The sequence below is a fragment of the Gasterosteus aculeatus genome, chromosome 7, assembly GCF_964276395.1.
Source record: "Gasterosteus aculeatus chromosome 7, fGasAcu3.hap1.1, whole genome shotgun sequence".
In the NCBI taxonomy this organism is placed as follows: domain Eukaryota; kingdom Metazoa; phylum Chordata; class Actinopteri; order Perciformes; family Gasterosteidae; genus Gasterosteus; species Gasterosteus aculeatus.
In genome coordinates this window covers 28,572,087-28,598,223 of record NC_135694.1, presented here as the reverse complement: position 1 = coordinate 28,598,223, position 26,137 = coordinate 28,572,087, and the positions used below count along the sequence as shown (strand labels likewise).

The 26,137-nt window shown below is 45.2% G+C and overlaps 1 protein-coding gene across 8 annotated transcripts in view; it reads right to left on the bottom strand.

Annotated features, from left to right (window-relative positions):
* Positions 1–26,137, bottom strand: part of cadm1a (cell adhesion molecule 1a) — a 253,887-nt gene that overhangs the window by 60,421 nt on the left and 167,329 nt on the right. For 4 of the 8 annotated variants that reach the window (XM_040182723.2, XM_040182725.2, XM_040182726.2 and 1 more), the window contains exon 2: positions 11,350–11,367. The exons of the other annotated variants lie outside the window; for them this stretch is intronic. In XM_040182723.2, the coding sequence (XP_040038657.2) occupies positions 11,350–11,367 (18 nt within the window). The remainder of the gene's footprint in view (positions 1–11,349; positions 11,368–26,137) is intronic. 8 annotated transcript variants of the gene reach the window in all.

Here is a 26,137-nt window from a genome sequence, read left to right as displayed (position 1 = left end):
CTGATTGCAGTCGGCCTGGTCTGATTGCATGATTTCACAGATGCGTGTGAGCACGTCTGATTGTGTGTCTCCGTGTTGACTGCAAATAGTCGATTCCCCAGTGATCTTTCCGGACAAGTCGACGAGTGCAGCCTTACTGTCTCAGGCTGATTCTTTGCCGCAGGCCGCAACATCATCATGCAGTTCACACGCAAACTGTACTCACGCTCATATCGGATCACACAAATTGTCCAAGTTGTGTAAGCTTGTCATTCCAAGTGTCTATTGCTCATTAAAGTGAGTTGGATGCAAATCTGTGAGGAAAGAAGAAGCCTTCAAACAATCGCTCTGCCGTGTGAGCGCCGGCGACAGCCGGAGGCAAACCGAGGAAAGGTCAAGACGCTGGTGTGGCCCGACCACTTCAAACAGCACAATCCCTCCCGTCGAGGATTTGGAGGAGACAGATCGGTTCACTGTTCAGACGGAAGCTCCGGGATGTGAATTTGTGGGAGAGGATCCCATTGGTCGGTTTAGTGACCGGACTCCGCAATAACTTTCGGACTGCGTCCCCGATGTCTCGTTGGCTTCAGTGGTTCTTCTTCACATGCAGCAGAGACACAGTTCTGCAAAGGTATTATCCCAAATGAGATTACAGCCAGATGAATGTCTACGTGAGTCTAAAAAGACACTTACATATCTTATGTGTCGCCATTAAAATGAAAATGCATTGATTCAGCTGAACGGTAGATATTGTAGCTTCCATTCGTCTGCAGAAATCAACAAAGCATTTTATCTGTCACTTTTTTTTAGCAGCATTTACCTGTTAACAATTTATTCGGTTTTTGCTGATGAACTACCGAGGTGTTCACAGATTTGTATTGTTGCATTATTGATGTTTTGTGGATTTTGCAACGTGTTTAGGAGTTTTACTGAGCAGTTGATGGCTTCATAGAGCCCTGGTGGGTGGCACATTACAATGCAGCGTACAATGACTGTTTAGCATTTTGTCATCAACTGAAAATAAACAGCTGAGTTTTTTTTTTCTTTCTTTCTTCAAATTCATAATGCAGAGCGGAGTAAATTATTGCTAACAACAATGGAGCCATTACAGAGGTGATTCATGTTCACATTGGCGTGGCCTTGACGTTTTAAAGGGTTTGTTAGATGTGTAACATTATGTTTGGATTCTCAAATGTTCAACATACTCGAGTTCCCTTACTTAGATAAACCAGTACACCAACATCCAAGCTTATTTTAATAGTTATAAAAAAGTATGGAAACACTTATAAATTATAATGATTAACTATGCACAACTATGAATCCATCTTCTTGCGTGGAAGCAGGAGTTTGCTTCTGCAACCTCCTGACATGAAGAAATTGAGACTTCAAGGGAGTGAAATAACAAATTACTTTTTCCAACAAAATGCATTAATACATGTGAAGCACCTTCAAAGAGTCATCATCTAAAATAAACAATATTTATGGCTTTAAAGTTATAATGGAGATTCTTTTTTGCTGGCGGTCTTCTTTTCTGGTCTTGTTGCATTATTTAACCACGTAATCCATAATAGAGCAAAGCTAAAGCCCGTGGTGGCAGAAATCCCCCTTTGAGAGTCACTCAAACGTAACATAATGCCTCTGACTGAATTGCTGATAAACTCTCTGGCGTAAAAGTGTCCGAAGTACACAGTGCCTGAAGATCCAGATGGAACACCGTCACGGCAGTTTTATATATAAAGCTCTCAATGGGTATTAATCTCATAATACAATTTAAGACCTGACAGCCTGAAAAACGATAGCACAAATGCACAGAATTGGAGATATTGTCCAGAGGATGAAGCTCCACAGATATCCAGGGGATCCATCCCGTTATTGCATGCAGTGGAAATGTAGCATCATGGTTGGGGAGCAATGCTACATATACAATATAATACTCACACACACACACACACACACACACACACACACACACACACGCACACACAGTACCTCTCCCACTGATGCTAGTTGGATTTGTGGCACATATTGTAAAAACAGGGTGTGAAGAGCTTTATATGTTGTTACATGCTTGCAGCAAGCATGTAAGTGGCTTTTTGTGCTACCGCTGCTGCTGCATGCTGCACAAAAAGGCCTTTATCTCTTCCTGAGCCTAATGGGTGCAAAGCAAATTTCCACAATGCCAGTAAATATAAAAGGAGGAGGATTTCACGGCTTTAGGTGTTCTGCAATGTCGTGTTTCTTTTATAATAATATGAAATAAAAACAACAAAACCGGCAATCCCATTCATCCATTGATTTGCATGTTAAACCGTAGATCTCACCCGCTTATGCAGAAGGCTGTTTTTTGTGTTTTCTCCAGCTATTTAAGAGCAGGTACTGCAAGTTATGCAACGATGTATTTCAAGCCTTGCTGCTTCATGGAAATAATCCCATTAGATATAAGGAAGATGCAACGCTTGGAGTCAAAATATGCACGTCAGTTAAGTCCAGTGTTACTATAATGTAAATGAGTCTTTGGAAAAAATGCAATTATAGAGCCATTATTGACAAATATGCAACAGCTGTTCCAAAATTGATTTTAGAGTGTTGTTCCGAACATTCAAATTAAATAGATGCAAGGAGTAATTCAACACAGATTCCGACATCGGGGCTAGAGTGAAAGTGCCTCGCTTGCGTTCCCTACAAGCTGCAATGTTTACTACAACAGACCGTTCTAATCTATTGGATGCAATCAACAGGAAAGTATGGCTGTAACGAGGGACCGTTGGTCCTGCAGGGGACACTGGGAGAGCCCAAAAGGAATCAAAAGGGCTTAAAGATTAATCACACTGAAACGCCTTTCCACTCCATTTATTCAGTCTCAGGTAACCAACTTCTGTGCGGGAGGGGGGGGAGCGGGGGGCTGTTTGGTTTTCTCCCCCTTAGCCGATTCCAAATGAGTGACGGAAATGTACATCTGTCCCGCCACCGTATTGTCATTCTAAGGTAACCTTTGACAGCACCAGATAGCAGCGGCTAACATTTTGAAACCTGAGTATTAAGAATCTTGATTTAAGGTTTATTATGCCTTTCGAGTCGACTGAGCAAAGCCGAATCGATCTGGCCAGTTTCCCTTCACCTAATAAGATTCAGGGGGCAAATTGAAGACACAGGCGGGGATTCAGCTGTTTTGAAACAAGTTTAGGTAATTTGAATGTGCTTTGTTGATTATGGACTTGAACGTTTGTAACAAACAGAAAGAACAAATGAAATGCGATCAAGCACCTGAAACACATCTGTGATGCATCTGTTGAGATCCACAAATAGTTCTCTTTTTATTAGTTTAAGTAGTCGTCATTGTTCAAGTGTACTGGAGCAAATTTCCCAAATAAACAGCACTAACAAGGTTAATGTTACCACTTCTGATGTAACAGACGACAATGTGATCTCTTTGGCAACAAACTGATGCATTGAAGTGTGTTATATTTTCCATGAAATGGCAGTTGATGCAGCTTAAGCTTGAGATTCGTTTACATGCTCCCTGGCTCACTGAAAGCCACTCAACATCTAGAGCACATGCTGTTTGAAAATACAGAGAGCACCACTGCAGCTCAGAAAGCTTTGCAATAAAGTCTCCCGATACAGTGGGTAAATGTCACGGACATCCTACTTCTGACTCTCATCAGGAATTAGCTGCACTTTAAAGGGCCAGTGTGTGGGAATTTCGGGGGGTTGAAATGGTGTTCATAAATACGTTTTCACGAGTGCATAAGCACCTGAAATAAAAAACGTAGTCGATTTAGTTCTTTACAGAGTCACCTATGTTCCTTTTTTACGGCAGCCCAGAAGGGAGAAACCCAACATTGGGCTCAGAATGTGCTGTCCACGTATCTAGATGATGAGGCTTACAGCCCGCCGGTCCTTCAGGAAGCTCCATGCATATCTAAGCACAGGCAGCCATCCTGTCTGACCGCACAACCCGCTCTTCAAAGATGAACATAAAGAAACTTTGGAAGGTCACGCCCCTTTTTGGGGGTTGGACAAGCCAATATCCCACGTCTTCCTGTCTAAGTGTGAGTGCGTCGACCCGATTTACCAAAAGACCTCCGTGGTGACGACCTGATACACAATCAAGATCAGACGTTTAAGTGTACATGAAAAGAATACAAATCCACTTGGACGAGAGGGTTCATTAGGTGTTGGGAGTAATCTTATAGAGTGACCTTGTTGTGGCAAAGCTGATGCAACAGTTTACGCATCAAGTCGACACACAAACAATTGGATTCCATTGGTGTCTTATTTGCAGCACATGAAGAAAATGTTCACATCATTTCATATTCTGTTAAGCTCTCTCTCCAGAAACCATTACTGCAGCTGCAATTATGCATAGAAATATATATTAGAGCATTATTGCAGTGTTCCTGAAAGTTAATGCCATTAGTCCCGATATGATGGCGTGGCCTCATCAGGCTACGTTTCACCGCCAGCATGTGTGACATCCTCCACTCGTCTCCTACCGGCTAGTTGCATAAACCCAGGTCCATCCTACGAATTCTAATCTAAAGAAGGCTTTCCTCCCCCCTCTTCCCGACTCTACCTCACCGCCCTGCCGCCTTTGATGCCCCTCTTTGGAGACACAGGGCAAGGAATTGTGCCGGCTTCAAATAGAGAGATGGAGAGAGGAGCGGCGAGGGAGGCAGGAAGGGAAGGAGGGAGGGGCGGACGGAATGCGGCTGCCGGTCGGGTTCTCTAATGATGAGGAAAATGGAGGGTCATGTGGGAGCCGTGGCTTGCTGGTGTAGTATAAAGAGTCAAGATCACTTGAGTGGTGGGCGGGTGCTTCGTGCATCATCCTGCGCAGCTCTCTCTCTCTCTCTCTCTCTCTTTACCTGCTCAAATTATGTGCTTTGACATGAGCCTCGGCTACGCGGCGGCGCACGCCTTTACTCGCGTGAGACACGCCGGGTTATCGATGAGTCGGGAGTGTGTGTGCGCGTTAGCGTGTGCAGTGTGGAGGGGGCGGCAGCCGAGTGATTAATGCGTCAGAGGGGCAGCTGTGGTCTGGGCTCACTCATTTGGAAACTTCTTTCAGGGCAGGAGAGCTCGGAGAAGAGGGTGGTGGGGGGCGGTGGGAGGTGGCGGGGTGCTTCTACATCACTTGCCAGATAAACAAAAGTGAGCAGAGAGCTTTTACCGGGGTCGAGTGGGGCGGCGGAGGAGAGAGGTAGAGAATTAGCGAACAGGGGAGGGAGGTAGAGGGCACTGCAGCATCCTTCTGTCCTCTAGCATATGGAGATTAATGAGGGACTCCTCGGAGCATCAACGTGTCTTCAACTCACCGGATATTAAACAAGTGTAAAGGACAGCACTTTATAATAAACATCACCCACTAATAGCTAATGGATACTTAATTAAACTGTAATTAGTAGTTAGTTTACTGTTAAAAAAAATCAATACATTTACTAATCGTTGGTCACGCTATAATTGGCGTTTGTTTCATCCTTAGTTTAACGTGAAAACAATTAAGTTTATAAATGATATATTATCAGCTGATATGAGATGATAACAATCACATTCTAATCATAGAATACACATTTATTGTATACGTTATAAAATATTTTGTATCATGTGGACCGCTCATCGTTTACCATTGAGTATGAACTGTCTCCTGTCTCCATATAAAGGATTTACTTTCTTTATTAACCATGTAATACGGTGTAATGACACAATCAAACACAACTTTGTTAAAGTTACAGGTAATTGCTCCAACTTTCTGAAATAAACAGAAATGAAGAAATATAATTAATTAAAGACATCTTGGCATGTAAAGCATTCCTCCGTCTTTTGATGAGTGCACAATAAGAAACTCTGCCGTCCATATTATCATATTTTGGTAATAAATGTTTCCTGATTCCTGATTCCTGACTCAACCCGTATAAAAGTGCAGCGGCCCTTGTGGATGTTACGTTGAGTCAGGCAGCTGCAGAGCGGCGTGACAAAGGCAGCGAGGGGATATCTCGCCATCGTCTCCTGACACACGCGGGGGCCAAGCAGGTTTACTCCTCGGGGGCCACGACAGGTGACAAACAACTGATGACGAAGGTGTCAGCGTGAGACGGAGCCGGGCAATGTAATCTGTCCGTCAAACAAACTGCACCTGACATCCATCTCCTGCCGCTGAGACATGACTAATAAGAGCTGATATCCTTTGGAAATCAAATTGAAGGGATTCAGTTGCGTTGAATCATTCAAATAGTTTGCAAAAAGACAAATGTATATACAGTATATATATATATATACACATACAATCTTTTGCACACATCCACTTGGCGATATAAGTGGGAGCTTTAAGTGCACGGGTCGATGCATCTGTGAGGTTAGACCTTCTCTTTCGGGGAGGAAGGCCCACTTGTGAAGGCTGGAGACGCCCGAGGCGTTTCAACACTAATGAAGCACTGATCCGAAGCGCACAGCGGCCCGACAGACGGACGGATATTAGAGAAAATCCAACGGACAAAAAGTGAGGCAATTCAGTAGGAGGCCGCCCACAATTTGGGACGGAGCCATGAAATAGCCGTGGTGAATATGGTTAGAGGCGGGGTTTTGAGGTCGGCCTCGGTCAAAGGTCCACAGACACTTCTGTGTTCATTGCCAGTCGGCGCTCTTCTGTAGCTCCTGTGTAACTCCCACGTACTTCTTTGCAAAGCACATTTCATCCAACACAGAGCAGCCTCTCTCTTCACTGATCCGCTCTCCTACAGCTGTACTTTTGATACTGGTTGTGATAACTGCGATATCCCGCTGCCGCTATGAATTTTAAGCTTTTTCTCAATCCAAACACAGCCGTTCCCTTTGGTGTAGCTGCTATAACAAACTGTGTATTAGGTTTTTTTTCCCCCCTCTTTCTCGGGCACTCACATCCAACAAGGTTTTAGAATGATGTGATGGAAAGATGATTTGTTGCTATTCTGTCCCCAGGATACGTTTCGGATAGGAAGAAATTGTAAAAAGAAAAGGGAATAAAAAGGGGTGACGTGTTTAGATGAAGAGCTCATGCTTTAAAATAGCATGAGGGGTTGGAGGAGAGAGCGAATTGCAGGGCGCAACACCTGGAAGCCGCTGACATCCTTCCGGATCCATTCCAAATCCCGTCGTTTTCTGTTCATTATTTAGACTGTAATTGTATTTAGTTGGTTATTGTGTTCACAGAGCATATTACATCTATCCATCCAAAGGGAGGAATCCCTCCTCTCTTCCTTTTCCTATTGGCTGTTGCTTTTTTGTCTGTTTGAAACATGTCTCTAAAGACAGAGGGTACCTTTAAACCTTAAAAGTATAAAAAACAACCAAACTGCATTATCTATGTGACAAAAGTTCAATAAGTACACAACTTTAATTCCATAGATTTTGCACTGAGGAGAAGGACAAAAACAAAATGAGTATTTATTCCGAAAGTGTTGTTGGTAAAGAACATTTATTTAAACTTGGTTCCCTCGAGGCCTTTTTTGCTCCTGCTTCACTTCTCCTGGAAACACTTGAGGAAGCTTCCACAGCAGTGGGCGTAACGCTGCCATGGTGCTCAAATAGGTAGCACACAAAATAGACATGTCCTTCCTAACTTAAATACTTGTTTGTTTTATAATGTAAATTAGATACAGTTTTGTTGATATCAGTCATAGATCTCAGGGAACGCATCATAATCAGCCTGTTTCCGTCGCTGTTGAACTTTGACTTCTCATGGAAATAAACAAGAAACATTCTTAAACGGCCCCCGGAATTTTCATGGACTTAGTTCCGAGGCCTCTCTTAAAGATGACTTCATCTGAAACACTCGGCTTGGCTGGTTGGTACGGGCGAGGTTAAGGCTGCACACGGCCCTTTATTATTTTCTGACGATTTAATTAGGACAAATAATTTGATCATTATGAAAATGACTGCGTGCGACCCTCTATTGAGAAATTACATATTATTACGTTTGCTAATCAAAGAATGAATATTTAATACTGCTCCATACTGTATGTATCAAGCTGGATGTTGAATTATCCAAAACTATGATTAACAACCCCCATAATCCGATTTAATTCAAGCATAATTAATCATCTCCCTTTTTCACTTGACACAAGTGCGCCTCAGTCGGCCTTGAGGAGAAATCTGCACCCTTTGGTTATTTACCTCCTCTCTTTAGAAGCACTTCGTTGGGTCCTGAGCAAAAAGCAGGTAAGCAAACAGAGCCTGGGGGCCCAACTTAAAGATTCCCTAATCACTATGAACGTATCGTGATGTTTAGATATGAATAATATTGGATTATTTTACAAACCAGCACACTAAAATAACCCCCAAAGGCTGTATTCTACTTTACTTGTAACTCTGCAGGTCCAGATTTGACTCAAAGTATTCATATTAAAATATGTTTCAATTTCCAAACAGGCATTTTAATCGCCTGTTTGGACACGACCACGGGCTATAAAGTAAACATTGACCGAATTACTTGGTGTTATAAGTCTTACATCTCAAGGTAGTTTGACTCCGGGGAAGTGAAAATGATTTTAGCAGTAAAAAGTTCGCGATGACGCGCTCCAGAGGCCGGAGGCCACGCCCCCCCGCCCCCTCCCCCGGCCCCCCGCCGAGCAGAAGAGCGACGACGGCGCCGTGACTGTAAAACTAAATTAAAGTTGAACTCAGCGGGTGTTGAGCAGCGAAAATGTTAGTTTTAATCTTTTTCTGGAATAGAATTCACATTTAAACACTTACCCTTTTGCTCTCTAATAAAGTCCTCAAAGGTTTTCCTCGTTCACTCTGAGCAGACGGCGCGTGAAGCCTCTTTGATGACCTCTCTGCTCCCCGTAAACTACTAATTACAATCGTTATATTTTATGCCATGCAGTTTCCTCATCTTCTAGATTTTATGGATTGTTTTTGCTGCGTTCTTCCTCAGGACAAAGAGGTGGCGGTAGAATCTTTGCATTGCAACCTTTGATTGACACATTTTTGCCGCGCTAAATTAGAAGCTGTCAAAGTGTAAACTATTGACTCCGACCACCAGTTTTAGATCACGATGCACTTCTAAATGATTTATTTATCCCTTTCACTACTCGAGCGCCTGAAGACTCTACGAGCGGGATTCAGAACCAAAAGGCCGCAGTGATAAAGCGGCTGCATCCCGCGGCTCGCGTGCCGCCCACGTGTTGACGGATGGAGATTGCGATGCATCGGACTGGGGACTATTGACATTGCCGTAGCAGAGACACGTCCTTTTCTTGGCGCGCTGAGAGATGACCTTGCTGAATACATATTCGGAGGAAAGGCTGATCGGGCTTCAGTAGCCTGGGAAATTGAACCCGTGTTGTAAAAGAAAAGCATACAGGATGACAAGCAAACACTGTATCCGTGTGATTGATTTAGTCATTAATTTGAGCTGTGCCCTGTGTGCGTTTGCTGGTGTGTGTGTGTGTGTGTGTGAGCGCCTCTGTCTGTGCACACATGGATAAGACTCCTCGTCTTTAACTGCTCAGCCGACCTGCGTCCTCTCACATCTTCCTTTCTATTGATTGGCATACGGAGCAAGCGCACACAAGCCTCCCGATCAGGGGGACAAAAGTGTTGTCGGTAGTCGCGGGGTCGACTAAGGAAGCAGCGCCACCTTCGGCGGCGGGAAATACTTTGCTCGCTCCGCACTCGTTTGTTTTTTTCCGAGGATGGTCCATTTCAGGAAGTGGTTTACTCAAGGTAAGTCCCGCGCGTGCACATGGGCCGGATTCTCAGCGTGTTAAAACATCAGCCAGATGCACATCCCATCAAAATGTCAGGGTTCATGTAACACTCGTGTGTCTGTGTCCGCCGCCGACGGGGTGCGAGACAATAAAGAAACGCCTTAAACCACAACGGCCGCTTCTGGGAGGAAATCACTTCAAGGCTTTTCTCGATGGAAACCGTGTTTCAGCTCTTCTGCCGGCGGCTTTGGAAAGAGAACGAAGACCGATGGTTCGTCCAACGACCCGCCAAGCATTTTTTTTTTAAATCGTTTCAAATCGCTGCTTTCAGACGGTTGCGTAACGATCCATCGGACAGGTCAGGTACACTGAGGTATATGACTGCATCCCCTGTAATAGTAATAATGCTCATAATAGTCGTCCATAACCATTCTGGTTTTTCGCAACCAGAAGGTGAATACGACCAAACTCGAAGCCATTCGGTTCTCCTACTTTCGAGAGAAGGCGGAAATTAAGGTAAAAAGCTAATAATTCAGTTCAGTTTGAATTAAAAATGAACTGTAAACATCAACATCAATGTGACTGGACTAAAAGGGACATCAATAATAAATCACAGTTCTGAAATATGAATATTGATTTCAAACATCTCAAATTAAAAGCTTTTAGAAATGGTTACGCTGCCGATAGTGTGACATTTGCAACACTTTGAAGTGCTATAATCATTGCAGAAAAGTTCAAAAGGGCAAGAGAGACATATTTGACAGCTCACTCATTTGGCACATCTTCAGTTTCAGGCCGACGCGATAGAAAAAAACATCTAAGAGGAACCTTAACACTGACAACACCGCCTCCAGGAGTGTCCCGATTTGAACAAGTGGAATTTTTAGCCTTGACAGATTAAGTAAAGATAACACTGAGACGATGAATCAGAGGATAAAAAGTGTGCATGGATTTACAATGGGATGATATTTGTCATTGGCAGTGCACGTTGGGTGTGTCTGCAGTGGCCCCCCCCAGGCACCGCGAGGGACCGAGGTCCGTCCAATCGGCCCGGCAGGAGGACGCCTTACTGCTCGATTCTAATTCATGTACATATAAATAACTGCTCCGTGGACGAGAGACAGGAGAGACAGGGGGGCAGCGTTAGGCAAATTATGACCATGGAAATAATCTGTTTTTTTTAGTTAAATGTTAGTTTTCATCAATCAAAACATAATCTACATCTAGCGGCTTTTATTTTGGCTTAGTGTAACTGGATACAGCGTCGACACCGTGAGCAACACGATGAGTCCAAACATCCAGAACAGAGTGTCCAGATAAACTAAAGACGACACACAAAAAACTACTTGAACAATATCTAGATGATAGAAATCAGGAATGGAACTCTTCCGATCGCCAGGTTCTGTCTGGTTGTCTGCAGTGCATGCTGGGATGCTGCAGACCACTGCAGATGCATCAGTCACCAGCAATGGCAGCACAGCAAGATATTTAGAAGAAAGGACTTACGGAGGATGTGGGAGAGGAAGGATAGAAATCTAAATGTGTGAGAGAGAAACGGAAAGGGACCCTTTCTTGCTCGTACGCAACGGACCGGCGCTGCATGCGGAGAGGAAAGGTGTTTGGGTGAAAGAACCCGGGAGGTCGGGGCATGCAGAGAGGAGGAAAGGTGTCTCAGGCTTACCGGGCTCCTGTGCAGCTCCTGTTTCGGGTGAGAAGGATCGGTGGGTGGAAGGGAGAGGCAGAAACAGAAAGAGAGGTTAGCGTTCAAAGCACCATCGGAAATTTAATTGCCCCACATTTGGGCGAACATCGAGGTTCATGCTTGTAAAGTACAGGGAAGGCCAGAGGAGAAGAGCAGTTGGTGCTGCTTCCCTCTGCGAGAAGGAACACCACAGCGGAGAAGCAGACAGTTGTTGCAGGTTTGAGCTTCAAAGGCACATTTCTTTCACCTCCACTTTCTTCAACCTTTTTTTAAAAAAAATTCTCGGTTATACCAACATGTTGCACCTAATAAGTCCCAGGAAGTTCTCATCTTGTAGCCTCTATTTTTGGCATCATGCCACACGACTACGGGATGAGTCGTCTGGGAAACTGTAGCACGCATTAACAACAACGTCGCCGTTGTCTTTATGAGCGTCGGAATAATAAGGGGGGGGGGGGGGGGGGGGGAGAATCCGCTCACGGTGACAAACGTGTGGGAAGTGACACCATAGGCAAACCGCGAGGGGTTGCCACGCAACCAGCAGGAAGTCAGCGCTCCGCGCCAGGAGACAGTCGGGCACATGAACCCCCGTACAAACACAACTTTACGCCTCAATAGACGGGTTGTCGTGTGGGATAAACAAAATAGATAAAAGGTGTTAACCAGTGGAGCTTTGGCTGCAGGCGGATTTAATAAGAGTTTGTTCTGCTGCTGGTGTTGGTTCTGAGCGAGCTGCCGTCTCTAGACTTTAGATTAAGAGGCGGACTTGGCGCGGGCGTCAATCTTCTCATCTGAAATCATAAACACGGCGGAGAAGCACACACTTAAAACACACTCAAATGGGAACACAATCAAACGTAGCGGGGAGAGAGAAGCGGTGGCCCTCGGTATACAATCTGCCGCCCGTTCAGGGCCCCATCGCCGGAGACTGTCCTTCAGCCAAGTGAGCGTGGATTCAAGCTAGGGGGAGGGTTCTGATCAGAAAACCTATTTCCTCTTCAGCCGTTGCCAAATTTCAATCATGGTGATGTTCTAATTACCATTATCCACAGCGAGACAGTGAGGCAGAAAGTGAGTGGGTGAAAGAGGGGGGTTGTCTTTGCGTGTAAACTGTGAAAATCAAGCCCCCTCACATCCTGTGACACAGCGGTGAGGAGGCACCGTGTGGAGTTGTTCCTCTGCCCCGTTCACCTCTGCAGGCCTCGCGCTTTGGTCCGTTTACGTCGGCGAAGAATCCAACCGCAGAAAAAACAGCAGTAATTCCACGAGTCATACAAGCGAGTGAGGAGTGTGCCAAGCCGCCATCGACTGCAACTGGAGAGCTCATCTGAAGACTAAAGAGTAAGTCATCAAGTCCTAGCTGTCTCCTGCTCATGCATTCGGCTGTAGCACGGGGGGGGGGGGGGGGGGGGGGGGGCACACAGTCAACCCCGACCACCCGCCAGACCGCGCGATGTGGAGAGAGACGGGTGGGGGGGGGGGGTTTGCTTTGGGGAGATTACACAGCCACAGGCGAGCCATGGAGCAGCCCCCCCTCCTCCCCCCTGTGTTAAGTAAATGGAGAGCGGGAGAAGAATAACTGCGCGGGGGCTTTGCCCCGTGCGGGTCTTGTGGGATCCTTTGCTATTCAGCCCCCGACCTGCAACCTCCAGAGGTGAAGTTAAATGACAAGGACTGCACGGATGCATTAAACATGAGTCGTCGGGACAGAGGGTTAGACGCCGGACCACTCCAGAGATGATAGGGGCATTAACCAGGGTTTCACCGGGGCCTGAGCTGCATGTAATGAAGGCCTCGCGGTGGGGTCTGTGTCAACATTCAACTCACGGGCACGCAGCTAAGCACTTCCACAACAACTGGCCCGCTCTTCCTGCTCCTCAGCGCTCACTGACCAGCCTGACGACTTCATGTAGTCTGTTTGTTGTGACATCAACCCGTTAAGTTCTTGCCGAGTCCGGAAATGTAATGTGAGTTGCAGTTAGACATCGTCGTTGTCGGCTCCAATTGAAAAAATACAATAAGAACACATTAGATTACATGTCATTGAGCTGCTGCTGTTGCTCCGAAGCGACTTTCATTAAGCGCATTTCAACCATAAAGAGACAAACCCAGAAGAACGAGAAAGTGCTATTTCATCAGATAAGCGAATTTACAACTCACTATAGATAGCAGCCATTAGAAGTACAATGCATGAACACGGTGATGTGTTATACTACCAGATGTCTAAAGCATAATACAATCATAATTATTACTTTTCTATTGTACTAAACAAAGCAACATACGAAAGCAAACTACAGTAAGAAAAGTCTAATATGAGCTTTAACCGGATGCAGCAGCTCATCTCCCTGCATACACATTACTAATGTTTAAATTTTTTAACTTCTTGACAATCTGTATTAGGGTCAGTGATTCAAATTCACTGATATCATCCAAAGAAAAATAGACTTTTAGATTTTTGCGTATTTTTCTGTTTTCATCTGTCTGGACGGACCGATGAATGGAAAAACAAAGACAAGAAAAGAAACAGAGTATAGCAGTGCAGCTCTAATCAAGTGCCGCAGAGATTTTCTGTGACAAAGGATGTGACTGCACGGCACAAAGCTTGTGGTGCTCAAAGTGGCAAACTTACATTTGAGGAACTCAACAGCAAAGTCCTGATCCGGTAACTGTGACCTACGGACCTTAAACTGCTCCAAACGACGCCGGTCCATTGTTTTGGTGGGTTCCCTACGACTGGCAGCACATGTGCATCTATTGACATCCATACGCTGACCTTCACCTGCTGTCAATTTACAACAAATAACCATTTGATTTGGTTTTGCATTAACGGAATGATCCAAACTCTCAGGTATTAAGAAAGCAGTCTTAAAAAAACAGCCTCTCATCAGGTGAAGGAGGCCGGGACGCTTCGCCGCTATTGCCAAGACGCAATAATGACGACGTCTTTCTTCGACGCGCTTCCAAGCGCAGCTCCTGGTTAATGGCCTGGAACACACGCGTTCAATGTCTATCAAAGAAGGACGTTGCTGGGATGGATGCACATGCTGACAACTTCCCTTCGCTCCCCCCCCCCCCCCCCCCCCCCGCGGTCACACAAACAGGCGCCAACACTCTGTCTTCTTTACACTCTGACCGGCAGAAACACGCACAGGAAAAGCCTGCCTGTAGTGAGTTTAAGTTTAGCGAGCAATAATGTGTTGATTAAATCTGTGATCAGCTGCCTAAGGGGCATGAAATTGGACATGATGAGTGTGGCACATTAAAAACTAATTATCAATAGCACCGATCCCATTGTCTTCCTTTTGAACCAGTCACAAGCAGGAAGTCGAGCGTGGAGAATGGAACCCTCTGTGTCCTATCGCACGGGGCTCTGGGGTTACAACCGAACCCGCGTCCTGGCCGCATGAAAGCCTTCTGATAGAACATAAATCTATTATTTGCCCCCCGTAGGACTCCCTTATTGTATCGCAAACTATTCTGCCAGACGAGAATCAAGCTGCTTTACATGTTTCAAAACATTTCAATATATATATATATATATAAATCTGCGTATTGCACGGCTGTGATGGAAAGCGTTTTTTTTAATGAATATGCCTTCATGAGTAATTAGAAAAGCCCACTTTCAATCTACTTTCTCGTCCATCATCTCAAACTCTCTGGGATTTTAGAGATTAAATTCTACTGGAAACATGGTCAGAGGACAGAGACCAGTCGGCTGAGCGAGGAGGACCTCAGGGACGGACTTTTCACCGAACCGACCCACTGTCATCCCGGCATTCAGCCTCTTCCTGAGGCCCCTTTAAACACGGTATCAGCCGCGGCCGTTCAGAGTCTTGCGACGCAACCATAAAGTTGCCGCATGTCATCGCCACCGATGTGCCGCGGGGACGGTGCCTGAACCCGTCTCTTCTCACCTTAAAGGATCGGCCGCTGTGAAGCGGCTGTCATCCGATTTAATCTCGGAGGTACAAACCATGCCTATTTCCTACCCACTCGCATCGACCATCCTTTTACCTCCGGCCGTCCCTGAGACCCGGCGATTAGAGAGCCGCGTGCCGTCCGGCTGATAAGGCCGGGAACCCCTCCCTCGAGCACCGACGGCTGTGTCCTCGGGGTGCAGGGGGGAAAAAAAAAAGAAACCTCCCCGTCCTCTACCCACGTCTCCCCATTCACCAGGTCACGGGTGGCGGCTGAATACTGCTCCCTGCGTATTCCATGACTTTGAACGGACACGCCTCCATTCATCACGCTGGATAAGAGCAGCAAGGGAAATGCGCAGACGTAACACAGCCGAGCTTATAAAAGTGTGACATTATGCATTGGGGGCCCGTTTTATGAGTGGAATGGTACATTCTGGAGTGTCTGTTTACAGTAGCATCTGGTAAATTGTGTACATTTATCACTGGAAATGTGGAGGACAAACGCTTGTGTTCAAATTTGGATGAGCTTTGTCTCACGAGGGCCTCTATTGTCTAAATGTCTATCCAACTGCCATAAAAGGGGAAATAACATGAAACAGGTTATTCACAGTAATTTGAAATAATTATATCACAGTTGGAAGATAGTTTCCTCCAAGCTTTTCCATGTCGGTGCCCCTCGAATTAGATTTCAGGGCTGTTACTTTTCTGCATTTTAGAAAGTGGAGATTGCTGCGCTTCGGCCGATTGCCACATTGTGCAGGGAAGATGGGACTTTAACATTGTTGGTCTATTCAGCAGATTTTTTGATCAAATTAAAAATACCGAGCAGCAGCAGCCACCTTGTCCCAGAATGTCATCACCAGAAAAGGAATGTATGAATATGAGACTGAAATTGCAAATATTTTAACACTTTTACTTTTGCGTGAAAGAAATTCTGAAGGGAAAAATAGAAAAATCCAGACATCCCAAAAATATGATCATGTCATCCTCTTTGGTATAATTAAAAAAAGGAGAAAACTAAAGGCCCAAGGTGCTGTAGAAGAAAAAAAAGGCTAACCTTTGGGGTCAGGGAAGTTCCAATGCCATTAATTTTAGATGAGTGGAATGGATTTGTGGTAAAACCCAATGGCTCCAGACAGCGTTGGGGCTTGGTGGCATGAAGACACCAAACGACGGTTTGATAACCTGACCACTCAACTGTGCGAAGTAGCAGAAGCCAAGAAACTGATTTGGCATTTCTGCCCCCCAGACAATATGAAAGCCTTGAGTGTAATGCATTATAAAGCCGTCTGCAGTCATTTGAGTGCAACATAGTTCGAGGCTTCAAGTAAACTGTCTTCTGATCAAAATAATACCCAATTTACTCCTTGTCTGAGTTCGCTCATCATTCAACGGCAACTAGCCAAGTGAAGACAACAAGTAACCTCAAAAGGTGGGAAAGAATAACTGCAATTTTAGCAATTATGAATTGCAAAGTTCAAAGTTCAGTTTCGAAATGGGGAATTAAGATCTCTGCTAGCAGCGGGTCGGAGAAAAGCCAAATTCTGCTGTTAACTGCTCACATTGAAGTGCTCAGACGAGGTGTGACAGAATATTCCCCAACATAACATTGCTGTTGTTGTGCGCTCTTCACCAATGCCGCTGTCACTGTCCACTGTGAAGAAAAGATTGTTTTCCTCTCTCGATTATTCGGTGGCATAAAATATAACAGTATAACAGTAATGGCTGTTTTCACTTCACATGTAGCTTACTCACACCCTGCAAACTGTGAGTGTGAAAAAAAGGACAGAAAAATTGGATGACATACTCCCCATATGCCAACATAAGGCAGGCTATTATCTGGTACATTTTTGAGGCTTTGTTTTGATGTCCAAACAACAAGTTGTAGTTTAACTTTCCATTTTCAGAAAAGAGAGGAGCCGAGAGGCTTTTTAAAAAGTAGTAGTGTGACTACTCGTAATATGAAATGCTATGAAGAAGAGGCATTGGCTGGGTTGGTACTAAATGGTGTTGTTTCCCAATTAAACCATTTAAATTTGTCCCTAACTGCTCTTAAATGGGCTTTGCAGCTCAGGAGAAAACTTTTTTTTTTCATAAGTGCATGATATCAGAACTTATTTAAATAAGCACACATCTAGTAGTTAACTGTCAATGTTTAACCTTGGTTCAAAAGTGCCAGTGGAATGGAGGTTAGAGCACGTTTAGCTCCTGCTATGGTTTCAAATATCCGATGCCTCTCCAAAAAACAGAAGCCAGATTTAAATGACACTTTGCGACGTCTAGTTTATTGAAGAGAACCGTTTCGACCCGCTCCGTGTCCCTGCAGCGTGGCCGGTAGATGAAGATGAACTTGCCGGCCAAACTGTGCCGGTGGCTTCGTGCCGATGCAGTGGAGTTTTACCGGCAGGTGAGCGGGGAGCTCCGGGACTGGCGGCATGGAGGGAGGACGGGCGCCATTTAATTGCATGTGCTGCCCACGAGCTGAGTAGTAATAACAGTTCTCGTGACTGGGATGACGGGTGAGGGAGGGGGGTGGAGTAGGGATCCAACAGTCGTCATCGCTCCGTACTCTGAGCCTCCTGCCCCATTTTGAATCAGAAGGGAATTTTTTCGTTCAAGTCCATTTTTGCAGCCTTACATTGCTGCAATATTCTTGTCTCACTCTAAAGACGCTGGCACTTTTGTTCCATTGGGACATTGAGGTCCATCAATCCGTCCCTTATCTGTACACTTCTTCATCCTGCAATTGATCACAAAGGGGCGGAGCCAATCTCCAGCTTGCATTGCATGACAAACGCATGTTGTCTGTTTTGTTGTTATCACGACACTGAATGACCGAGATCTGAACTGAGGGACCCTCCACAGTCATTTGGTAATGAGGGTGCAATATATGTTTTTCATGTGGGTGGGGGTGGTGATGCAAGCGTTCTCCAGATGGAAGCGCCCCACTTTGCGCCATGCAGCTCAGAGGCCATTACACCGCTAAGGCTCCTCATTGCCTCCTACCTTGCTTTTGACTTAATTGAATCAGCCAGTCCCCATATCAGATATTCCTTAACGGAATACTGAAACCCATCCAGCCTTTTCCTAATACCATTAGGGGAAGCAGGAGAGCAAGATGGATGCTTTAATCCGGCTGGTTCGGAGCACACAAAAGGAGAGCGTGCCCTGCAGTAAGACATTAGCCACAACATTCGCTGCTGAACCACAATATTCTCCCGAGCAGAAGGCTCGCCCTCCCACTGCCTGACCGAAAGCTCCAATAACCACAGCTCATTTCCTTTGGACCAACATTGCATGTAAATAAACCTGCTTTTGCCCTGCTTGTTACAGGGGGAAAAGGACAACAACAAAAAACAAAAGCCCTGCAACATGTCACAGTTGGCAGCACCTGATTTCAATGATTCTACTACAGTACTTTGTCCCCGTGGGTGCAGCACGTTTACGCCTCCTGTTCATGAACCCGGCAGATGTGCTGCAGTGCGTGACCAATTTGACACCATGATGCAGCCCAACGAGGCTCAGGCAAACCTCGGGTTGCTGAGGAATTGTTATTTCCCCATCTATTTTCTGCCGTGTCAAACGTAAGCTAAGGTGAGGTCCATTATTTCTGGCCCGCTCAGGCACAAACTAATCCTCTTATTTGGGAGGTCAGCGCCGATCATTATACAGAGGGTTGCCATTACAGTGTACACTCCAGTGAGCAGATTTCTCCCTTACATAAATATGTGACCCAAGGGACCGCTCTCACTCTCCTCTCTAATTTATCCCTCCTGCTCCTCGGCTCTCATCCACCTCTTTTTCTCCTCTGCAAACCCCACGCCCTCCTCAAGCCCCTTCTCAAGCCCCTTCTCGCTTTTTTACCTCCACATTTTTTCCCACTCACCCACACTTTCTTCACACATCCCTCTTTTCCCACCCTCAATTTTTTTTTTTTTCAGGCTGCCCAGAGTGGCGTATAATTGAATCTGCAGAGAATGCATGAGCAGGAACAATTAGCTCAGTCACTCAGAATGTGGATATAGCTGTACAGTAGGATAAACTGAAACATAATAATGAAGAGATTGAAAAGCAGAAAGATAATCCTGAATTGTATGGGCACGAGAACAAAGGGAAACACACAGCTCGCAAAGTACACAACATTTTTTCCCACCGACCACGGACAAAGATGGGATTCTCTCGTGATGCATTGCGTGCATGTCATTGCTACCGTATTGTCTGGCTCGCTAAAAAGCGTCTGCGATTTTAACAACATGAATGTGTTTTTCGTTGATAGGACACGTTGAGGGTTCTTTTGTAGAAAAAGGATTTTCATCTGGGAGGGTGAATGTGAAGTAAAAATGTAATAGAACTCCATCTAGACGTTGTTTAGACATTTGAGTCTGAAGGACAAGTAGGATTTTTAAATAGGTTAGTTAATTCGGCCCGGTCTGGGGGACACAGTTCACAGGAAAGACAAAAAATAAATCACCTGGTGGAAAAGCTTAATAAAACATCCATGAATGTGGGAACGTTGGACATCTAGGACAAAGGAAATCCACCCGACAGACATCAACACACTAGACTGAACAAACGAAAAAATACCGTAACAGGAAAATTTAACAAAGTTGTGAAGATTTATCCACTGTTGGCCATAAACATTTGTATGTATTTTTCCTCCCAATCAATACATCTTTACATATTTCAACCTGTACCAACATTGATTGAATGACTGACCATGGAAACTGACTTGACATCCATCCACAAGCCTCATTGCTGCTTGAAGCTCCAGAGACAGGGACAGAAACGAATGTTTGGGGCTCGGATGGATCCTTTTTAGACTAGGTTTCTTTATCTCTATTGTTTATATGGTTCATTTGCATGATAAACACTTTCTTTATTAGCAGAAGTGGTATCTACATCCCTGAAGTCGCCAACACAGATGGGACCAGAGCCTGGTGTGAAAGCGCACGCTAATAACAGCCCCTTGGACCAGCTCAGGCTGTTATATAAGTGCAACAAAGCATGACACTGCAGAATCTATGAATATGAATGGAAAAACAAAAACAAAAAAAACGACACCTTTCTTCCAGGGGGAAGAAAATGAAATAAAAAATAAAGAGGAAAAAGCCTCTCCTCTGTCTAAAAAATGTACATCTTTGCAGCTGACACCGGCAAAGATGGACCATAAATACTTCATAAATACCAATTACCTCAAGAAGTAGGCCCGGAAAAAAAAGAGCCACCATTTCAGCCAATTACGAGGCTTCTTTCTCAAAGGGTGGAGAAAGATGACTTTTTCCTTTCAAGCTTCCCACTGAAAGGAGAAACCTCTATCATGTCGCGGAGCCTAAATAATGTTTCCCTCCACCTTCATGTCGGGGATGAAAGACCCCAAATGTCCTTTGAGTGAAATCCCCAGAGGACTTAACATGCATCAATAACATTTCCATCCTTGAAGACGTTTGAGGGGGGACGACACATTATCTCCTCGCAGACTTTGAGGCTCTGCTCGCATCCGGTGACTTTTATTTACCCCAATCTCAAAAGGTCCTCCCTCTCCGTCAGCATAGATGGAGACGGAGGGAAGGAGGGAGAAGAACAAAAGAAAGGAGGAGTGAGACAGCACATGTGTGTGTGTGTGTCCCCTGCTTATAAATAGGACAGCTGCTTCTTGGAGCAGCCATCGTTCTTCATCGGGGTAGCCTGTCTTCATTTCCAGCCTCAGCAAAGCACACGGGGCTTAACACACTTACGTCGGAGGATTTGCCGCACTTGAAGGTGGCAGCAATTCCCCAGAATGCAGGGGGAGGGAGCGGCGCGAAGCCACCCGGCAAAACGGCCGCGGCTGGAACGGGTTCAGCCGAGGAGCGAGTTCCTCCTCGTGCTCCCTCCCCGGCTAGGATTCAGCGTCAGGTTAGCGCCATGTCCTCGGTCCGCCACCTTAATGCAAATCGCTGTCTCGTTGTATCTATGAAAGAACACGACGGACCTCGGAGTGAAGAAGGCAGATGGCAGGCAAAAAAAAAGTCTCACCAACAACCAACATCTCAGAAATTCACAAGATCTGAATTTTTTAAGTTGCAAGTCCTCACAATCTGGAAACAAACCGCTAAAAAAAAAGAGTCTCTGGTGGATTCCCAGTGGAAAACACCGATGGTACAGTAGCCACTCAAAACGAACAGAACCAACGCACATAAACCAAAGTTCTTGGAATCGGACTGAATAAATCATGGAGCTATTTCAGCATATTTCTTGTTTGGCTACTGCAAGAAATGAAATACATTCAAGCACGACGCATTGGAACCAATGGAGTTTCTAAGAAGATTTGGTTTCAAGACGTGGTGTCTTGAGTAGAGTGGGTAGGAGCTGCTCCGAAGTTGATTCTTTAATTGTAAGCTATTGCCGTGTGGCCTCTGCCGTGTTCCAATTAGGCTCATGGCATTGAGCTACAAAGCAGTGATTATGGAGAAAGGTTAGCAGATATTGCATTGGCTGTTCCCAGTAACTGACAGAGTGAGTCATCTGCAGCTAAGCAGCTCACGCCACATATTATTTCTGAGATCTAATTAAAGAGCTTGAAGATGAGACGGCGTGCGTCCTCCACAGAAAGCAGGCGTGAATGGCGACAACGTCATTTCAACTGAACACCAACTCAAACAGCGCGCTTACTCCATGAGGGGGAGTTTTAACACGCAGGCCTCTCTGCTTTAAAATGTCAAACCTGTGGGACAGAACGGCCTAAAGCAGGAAACAGTTCTTCAGAACCCAGTGGCTCTTTGAAGAGGGGATATCAGTAGCACATTGTGGCAATAAGCGTTACCTAAAAAACCCATTCAAGCTCCACTTTGAGACACCCTCAGCGCCCCGTGGTGTAGAAACAGACCCGATAGAACATCATCTTCTGGCAACATGACTAACTTCCTTCCATTGTTCCCTAATTGACAAACAAATGAAAATGAGGCCAGATAGCAATGAGAATAATAATAAGCCACATTCGTAACCGATCCTTTAACAGCACATCGCAAGGCAAATTACTGTTGAGACGACTGAATCCGCCAGATGTGCCTCTCACACGCTGCAGATCACAGAGCAAGAAGAAAGCCAGCATATGGGTAACTTCACTGGTGCAGACTTCTGGTAAGCGGATTGAGAGAATTCCCCAGGCATGTACGGCCTACTTCGTACAATATGGTGGGGCTATGCTTGGACTGCCATGATGAGCCAGCATGATGGTCTGTAATAAATTAGTTGTGGTCTATGGTGCAATAACTTGTGGCAGATCAACAGACAGTGTGACTTGATAGGATACGCTTCATCCTTCAAGCGTACTAACCATGATGTTACAAAGATCGGATTTGTCTCGGGGTGTTTGAAATAATTTGGCAATAATATCAAACTACTTGGTGTCAAAAAGGCTGATTTGGCAGATTATTTTTTGTTGCTTTTTTAAATCCAACACACTACAGCTCAATCTTTTCACCAACACTAGAAAAAGAAAAGTGCATCTAAAGTAAACAACATTTTGCGTACACTAAACAAACTCTTCCACGCTGGAAGGTCTTTCTTTGACTTTTCTCCTCTCAGATGTCGGATCAATGCACTCCAGCGATGCAGCCTGTGATCTCAATTGTACGTGGTCCCTTGGCAAAATTGAATTGCGGATGTCCTCGTTCACCCCCGACTGGATCATCCACGGCCTTATCTACTTCTGTAAATTACAAGTGAGCGTATTGGATTAGACGTGCGTTCATTTAATTCCCTTTCCTTATCCTAAACCCACGTTCTGACCCCTGGTCTGAATTTCCTCTTGACCTTTTGATTCAGAAGAAACATATTGTGTTGGTGAGATAGAAGACACTAGCTGTAGTGTGGAATGACAGGTCAGAAACATGACAAAACGAAACACAAAAGATTTCAAACCTCCGCCCAAGGATTCCTTTGGCGCTTAATCATCAAAGCCGGAATAAAGACCAGCGAACAGACAAGCGAACAAATTAATTTCTTAAACGTTTCCTGCAGCTGACTCAGCCTTTACGGCAGACATCTGTCTTTTCTTCACAAAGCTCTCACACATGGTTTGTCGCTTTCTTTTGTCATCCAAGATAGAGATATGCTCAGAAAACGAACGGTGTCGAACCAAATCCACATTGTTGTAACAGATGTTCACACCGATATGAGCTTTGTTGATGGATCTCAGTTCGGGATACGATGCAAGACTCGCTAAAATATTGCTATACCCAGATGTCTCATTTAAAAATGTCTTTGCTTTTGGATATTGATTAAGAGAACAAGTTGGCCATTGGAAATGGGTGCATGCGATGTTAAAGGGTTTCAAGATATTTGAATGGTTTTTTTTGGGTAGCAAGTTGTTTTAGCACACACGTGAGTGGATGAGTTCTCCAGTCATGTCGTGTTACGTTGGCCTGTCACTCAATCGGGTTTGAGTACTCCGAACGACAAGTGAAGAGTTGTTATTTCTGTAAGTCGACTCAAAACAAACTTGTACAGCTGTGTCAATCTCCTCCCTGCTGGTAGCCATTTTTAGCCGTTGGCGCACTCGCCGTTTTTCACGGTTGTTGCTATTTCCGTGGTTCTGACTGGCTCGGGAAGAGAACGACACCGAGCCCGTTTGAATGGTATTTGGCACCGTGCTAATGGTAAACACGAGCGTTGCACAGAAAGCACACAACAAACGCGACAGCGATCTGAAGAAGCATAGGGGGCTAAAACTGCATTTTTAAAATAGCACCATGAAACTGCTGGAAAAGTCAAGCTTAAGTTATGCTGCTGTTCTGTGCTGACGGAGCAGCTAACTGGCTGAGTTTCACCTTAATTTGAAAGGAGTGGACTTCTTCTAAGCAGTGCTTATGTTGGGCTGTTAGTCAGTATCCCCTTTTTTTTAAATTATAATTTAAAGTGTGAAACTGGCTCAGTTAATCTGGCTGTGCAGTAATTCATTTTTCCAGTCACGCTGATCCACGGCGGTCAGAGAGATGTCGACTGTAGGCACTTAGTGAGGAGAAGCAGCCAGAATGAGCCACGCTGGCTGTCACAGATGCTGCCAATCCAGGCTGTCCACACAGAGCCTGCTGTACACCTGCCATTCTGGCATATTCTGCATCCTCCTCTAATTCAATTTACCACTCAAACCCATTTCGGAGCCCGTCACACGTTTTCCCAGCCGAGAGGCAGTTGCATCAAGAAAGCCTGAAGGGTGGTGATAGATACAGGCCGCTGTGAGCCGTGTGCTGCGTGTGTGAGTGCTGCCGGGAGTGGGAAAAAAAATAAAAATAACACTGTATATTTCAGGGGAATCTACCTTGATTTAATTAGAGAACAGATTGCTGGTGGGCATTAATATCCAGATTCGGAGTTAAAGCCCTACTTAAAATTGTATTGCAGGAAGCGATAACAACCAATCCTGCTTTTCAATATAAAACAAAAGAAGAGTGACATCTGTAAAACAGCATGACCTCTGGGATTCCTGAGGTCACCGCAATCCGCTTACAGTTCATTTTTGTAAAGATCTTTATTTACGTCGCGGTACTATTCAGGTGGACCTTATTGAGCGATTTGATTCATTTGAAAATCAGATTAAACAGCATTTAAAAGGAAGCCTTGGGCTTTGCACACATTTATGTTTGAAGGCGTATTTTTATTGTGGTCCCCTGTGGTAAGGGGGTTCCACAAAGGGTTGCAAGGGGGTGACGTGGAGGGGGGGTGAAGTTGACCGGTTTTCTTTCCCTTTGCCTACCAGTCAAAGTACAGAGAAACATCACACATGTATTATCTTATTAAAGCTTCATGAAACTTAAAAAGGTAGTGTAGGGTGAGGCTATTCATCACTGCCAAGGTCAGATATCGCCTAATCCATGTGCTGTGAACACACACCCACTACAAACAAACAACATATAAGGACAAAGTTGTGTGTGAGGAAACAGTCTTACAGCCAAAGCGCGTTTTTTTATTTTAATGCTGTGAATTTATTAGTTTTGGGTGCATTATTACACAGGATCAGGCTGGAGTCATCAGATTACGTTTGAATTCACAGGCCGTGTGAAGTGACAGATAACCCTTCTCTGCTCCCCCCCGTAGGAGCGTGAAGCCGCTGGCTGTCCTTAGGAAGCGCGCGAGGCGGCAGCGCGGCCGCTGACTCGATGCACCATGTAGGTCTGTAGCGCGATCACGATCTTACTAATCACGTTTAAAAACCGACTCGCTCTACGTCCGCGCTCTACGTATTGGTCCCGAGCCTCTGGCTCCGCCCACACTGTTTCCCTCAGAGCCGTTTGAAATTAAAGCTGTCAATCATTACGTCCCTCCCTCTTTCCGTAGCGACTACATCAACGCGGCAGGTCGACTGCTGCTGCCGCAGGGCGCCAGGGGGCCATCAGGAGGCCGTTATGTGGTCGATCTTTATAGACAGTATTCTATGTTTTTATGTGTGTGTGTTGCTATACTGATGTCACAGGGGGTGTCTGTATTTCTTCATAGAGCACAGGTGCAGTACAACGTGCAGGACTGATGAAGCCATGCACTAAGCAAGGAAAGCTCTGGTGAATCTCTGGGGAACGTACTGAAGGTTCATAGCATCTGTCATACGTGAAATCCCAGGATGACAGAGAGGCAGAAGAGTCGGTGCATTGAGCCAAATATGAAGGAGCACCGACATCAACCCCACCACCGACATCACACATTCAGAGGAGACGCAAATGCAAATTGACAGAGTGCTTGAGGTCGATGTGAACCCGCTTGTCTCCAGGGGATTTTACAGCGTGCAAAATTACACAATTCAATATGTTGTGTATGTACAGTTGTATTTGATCCTAACAAGACATCTCATACAATTTTAATCACACACGTTT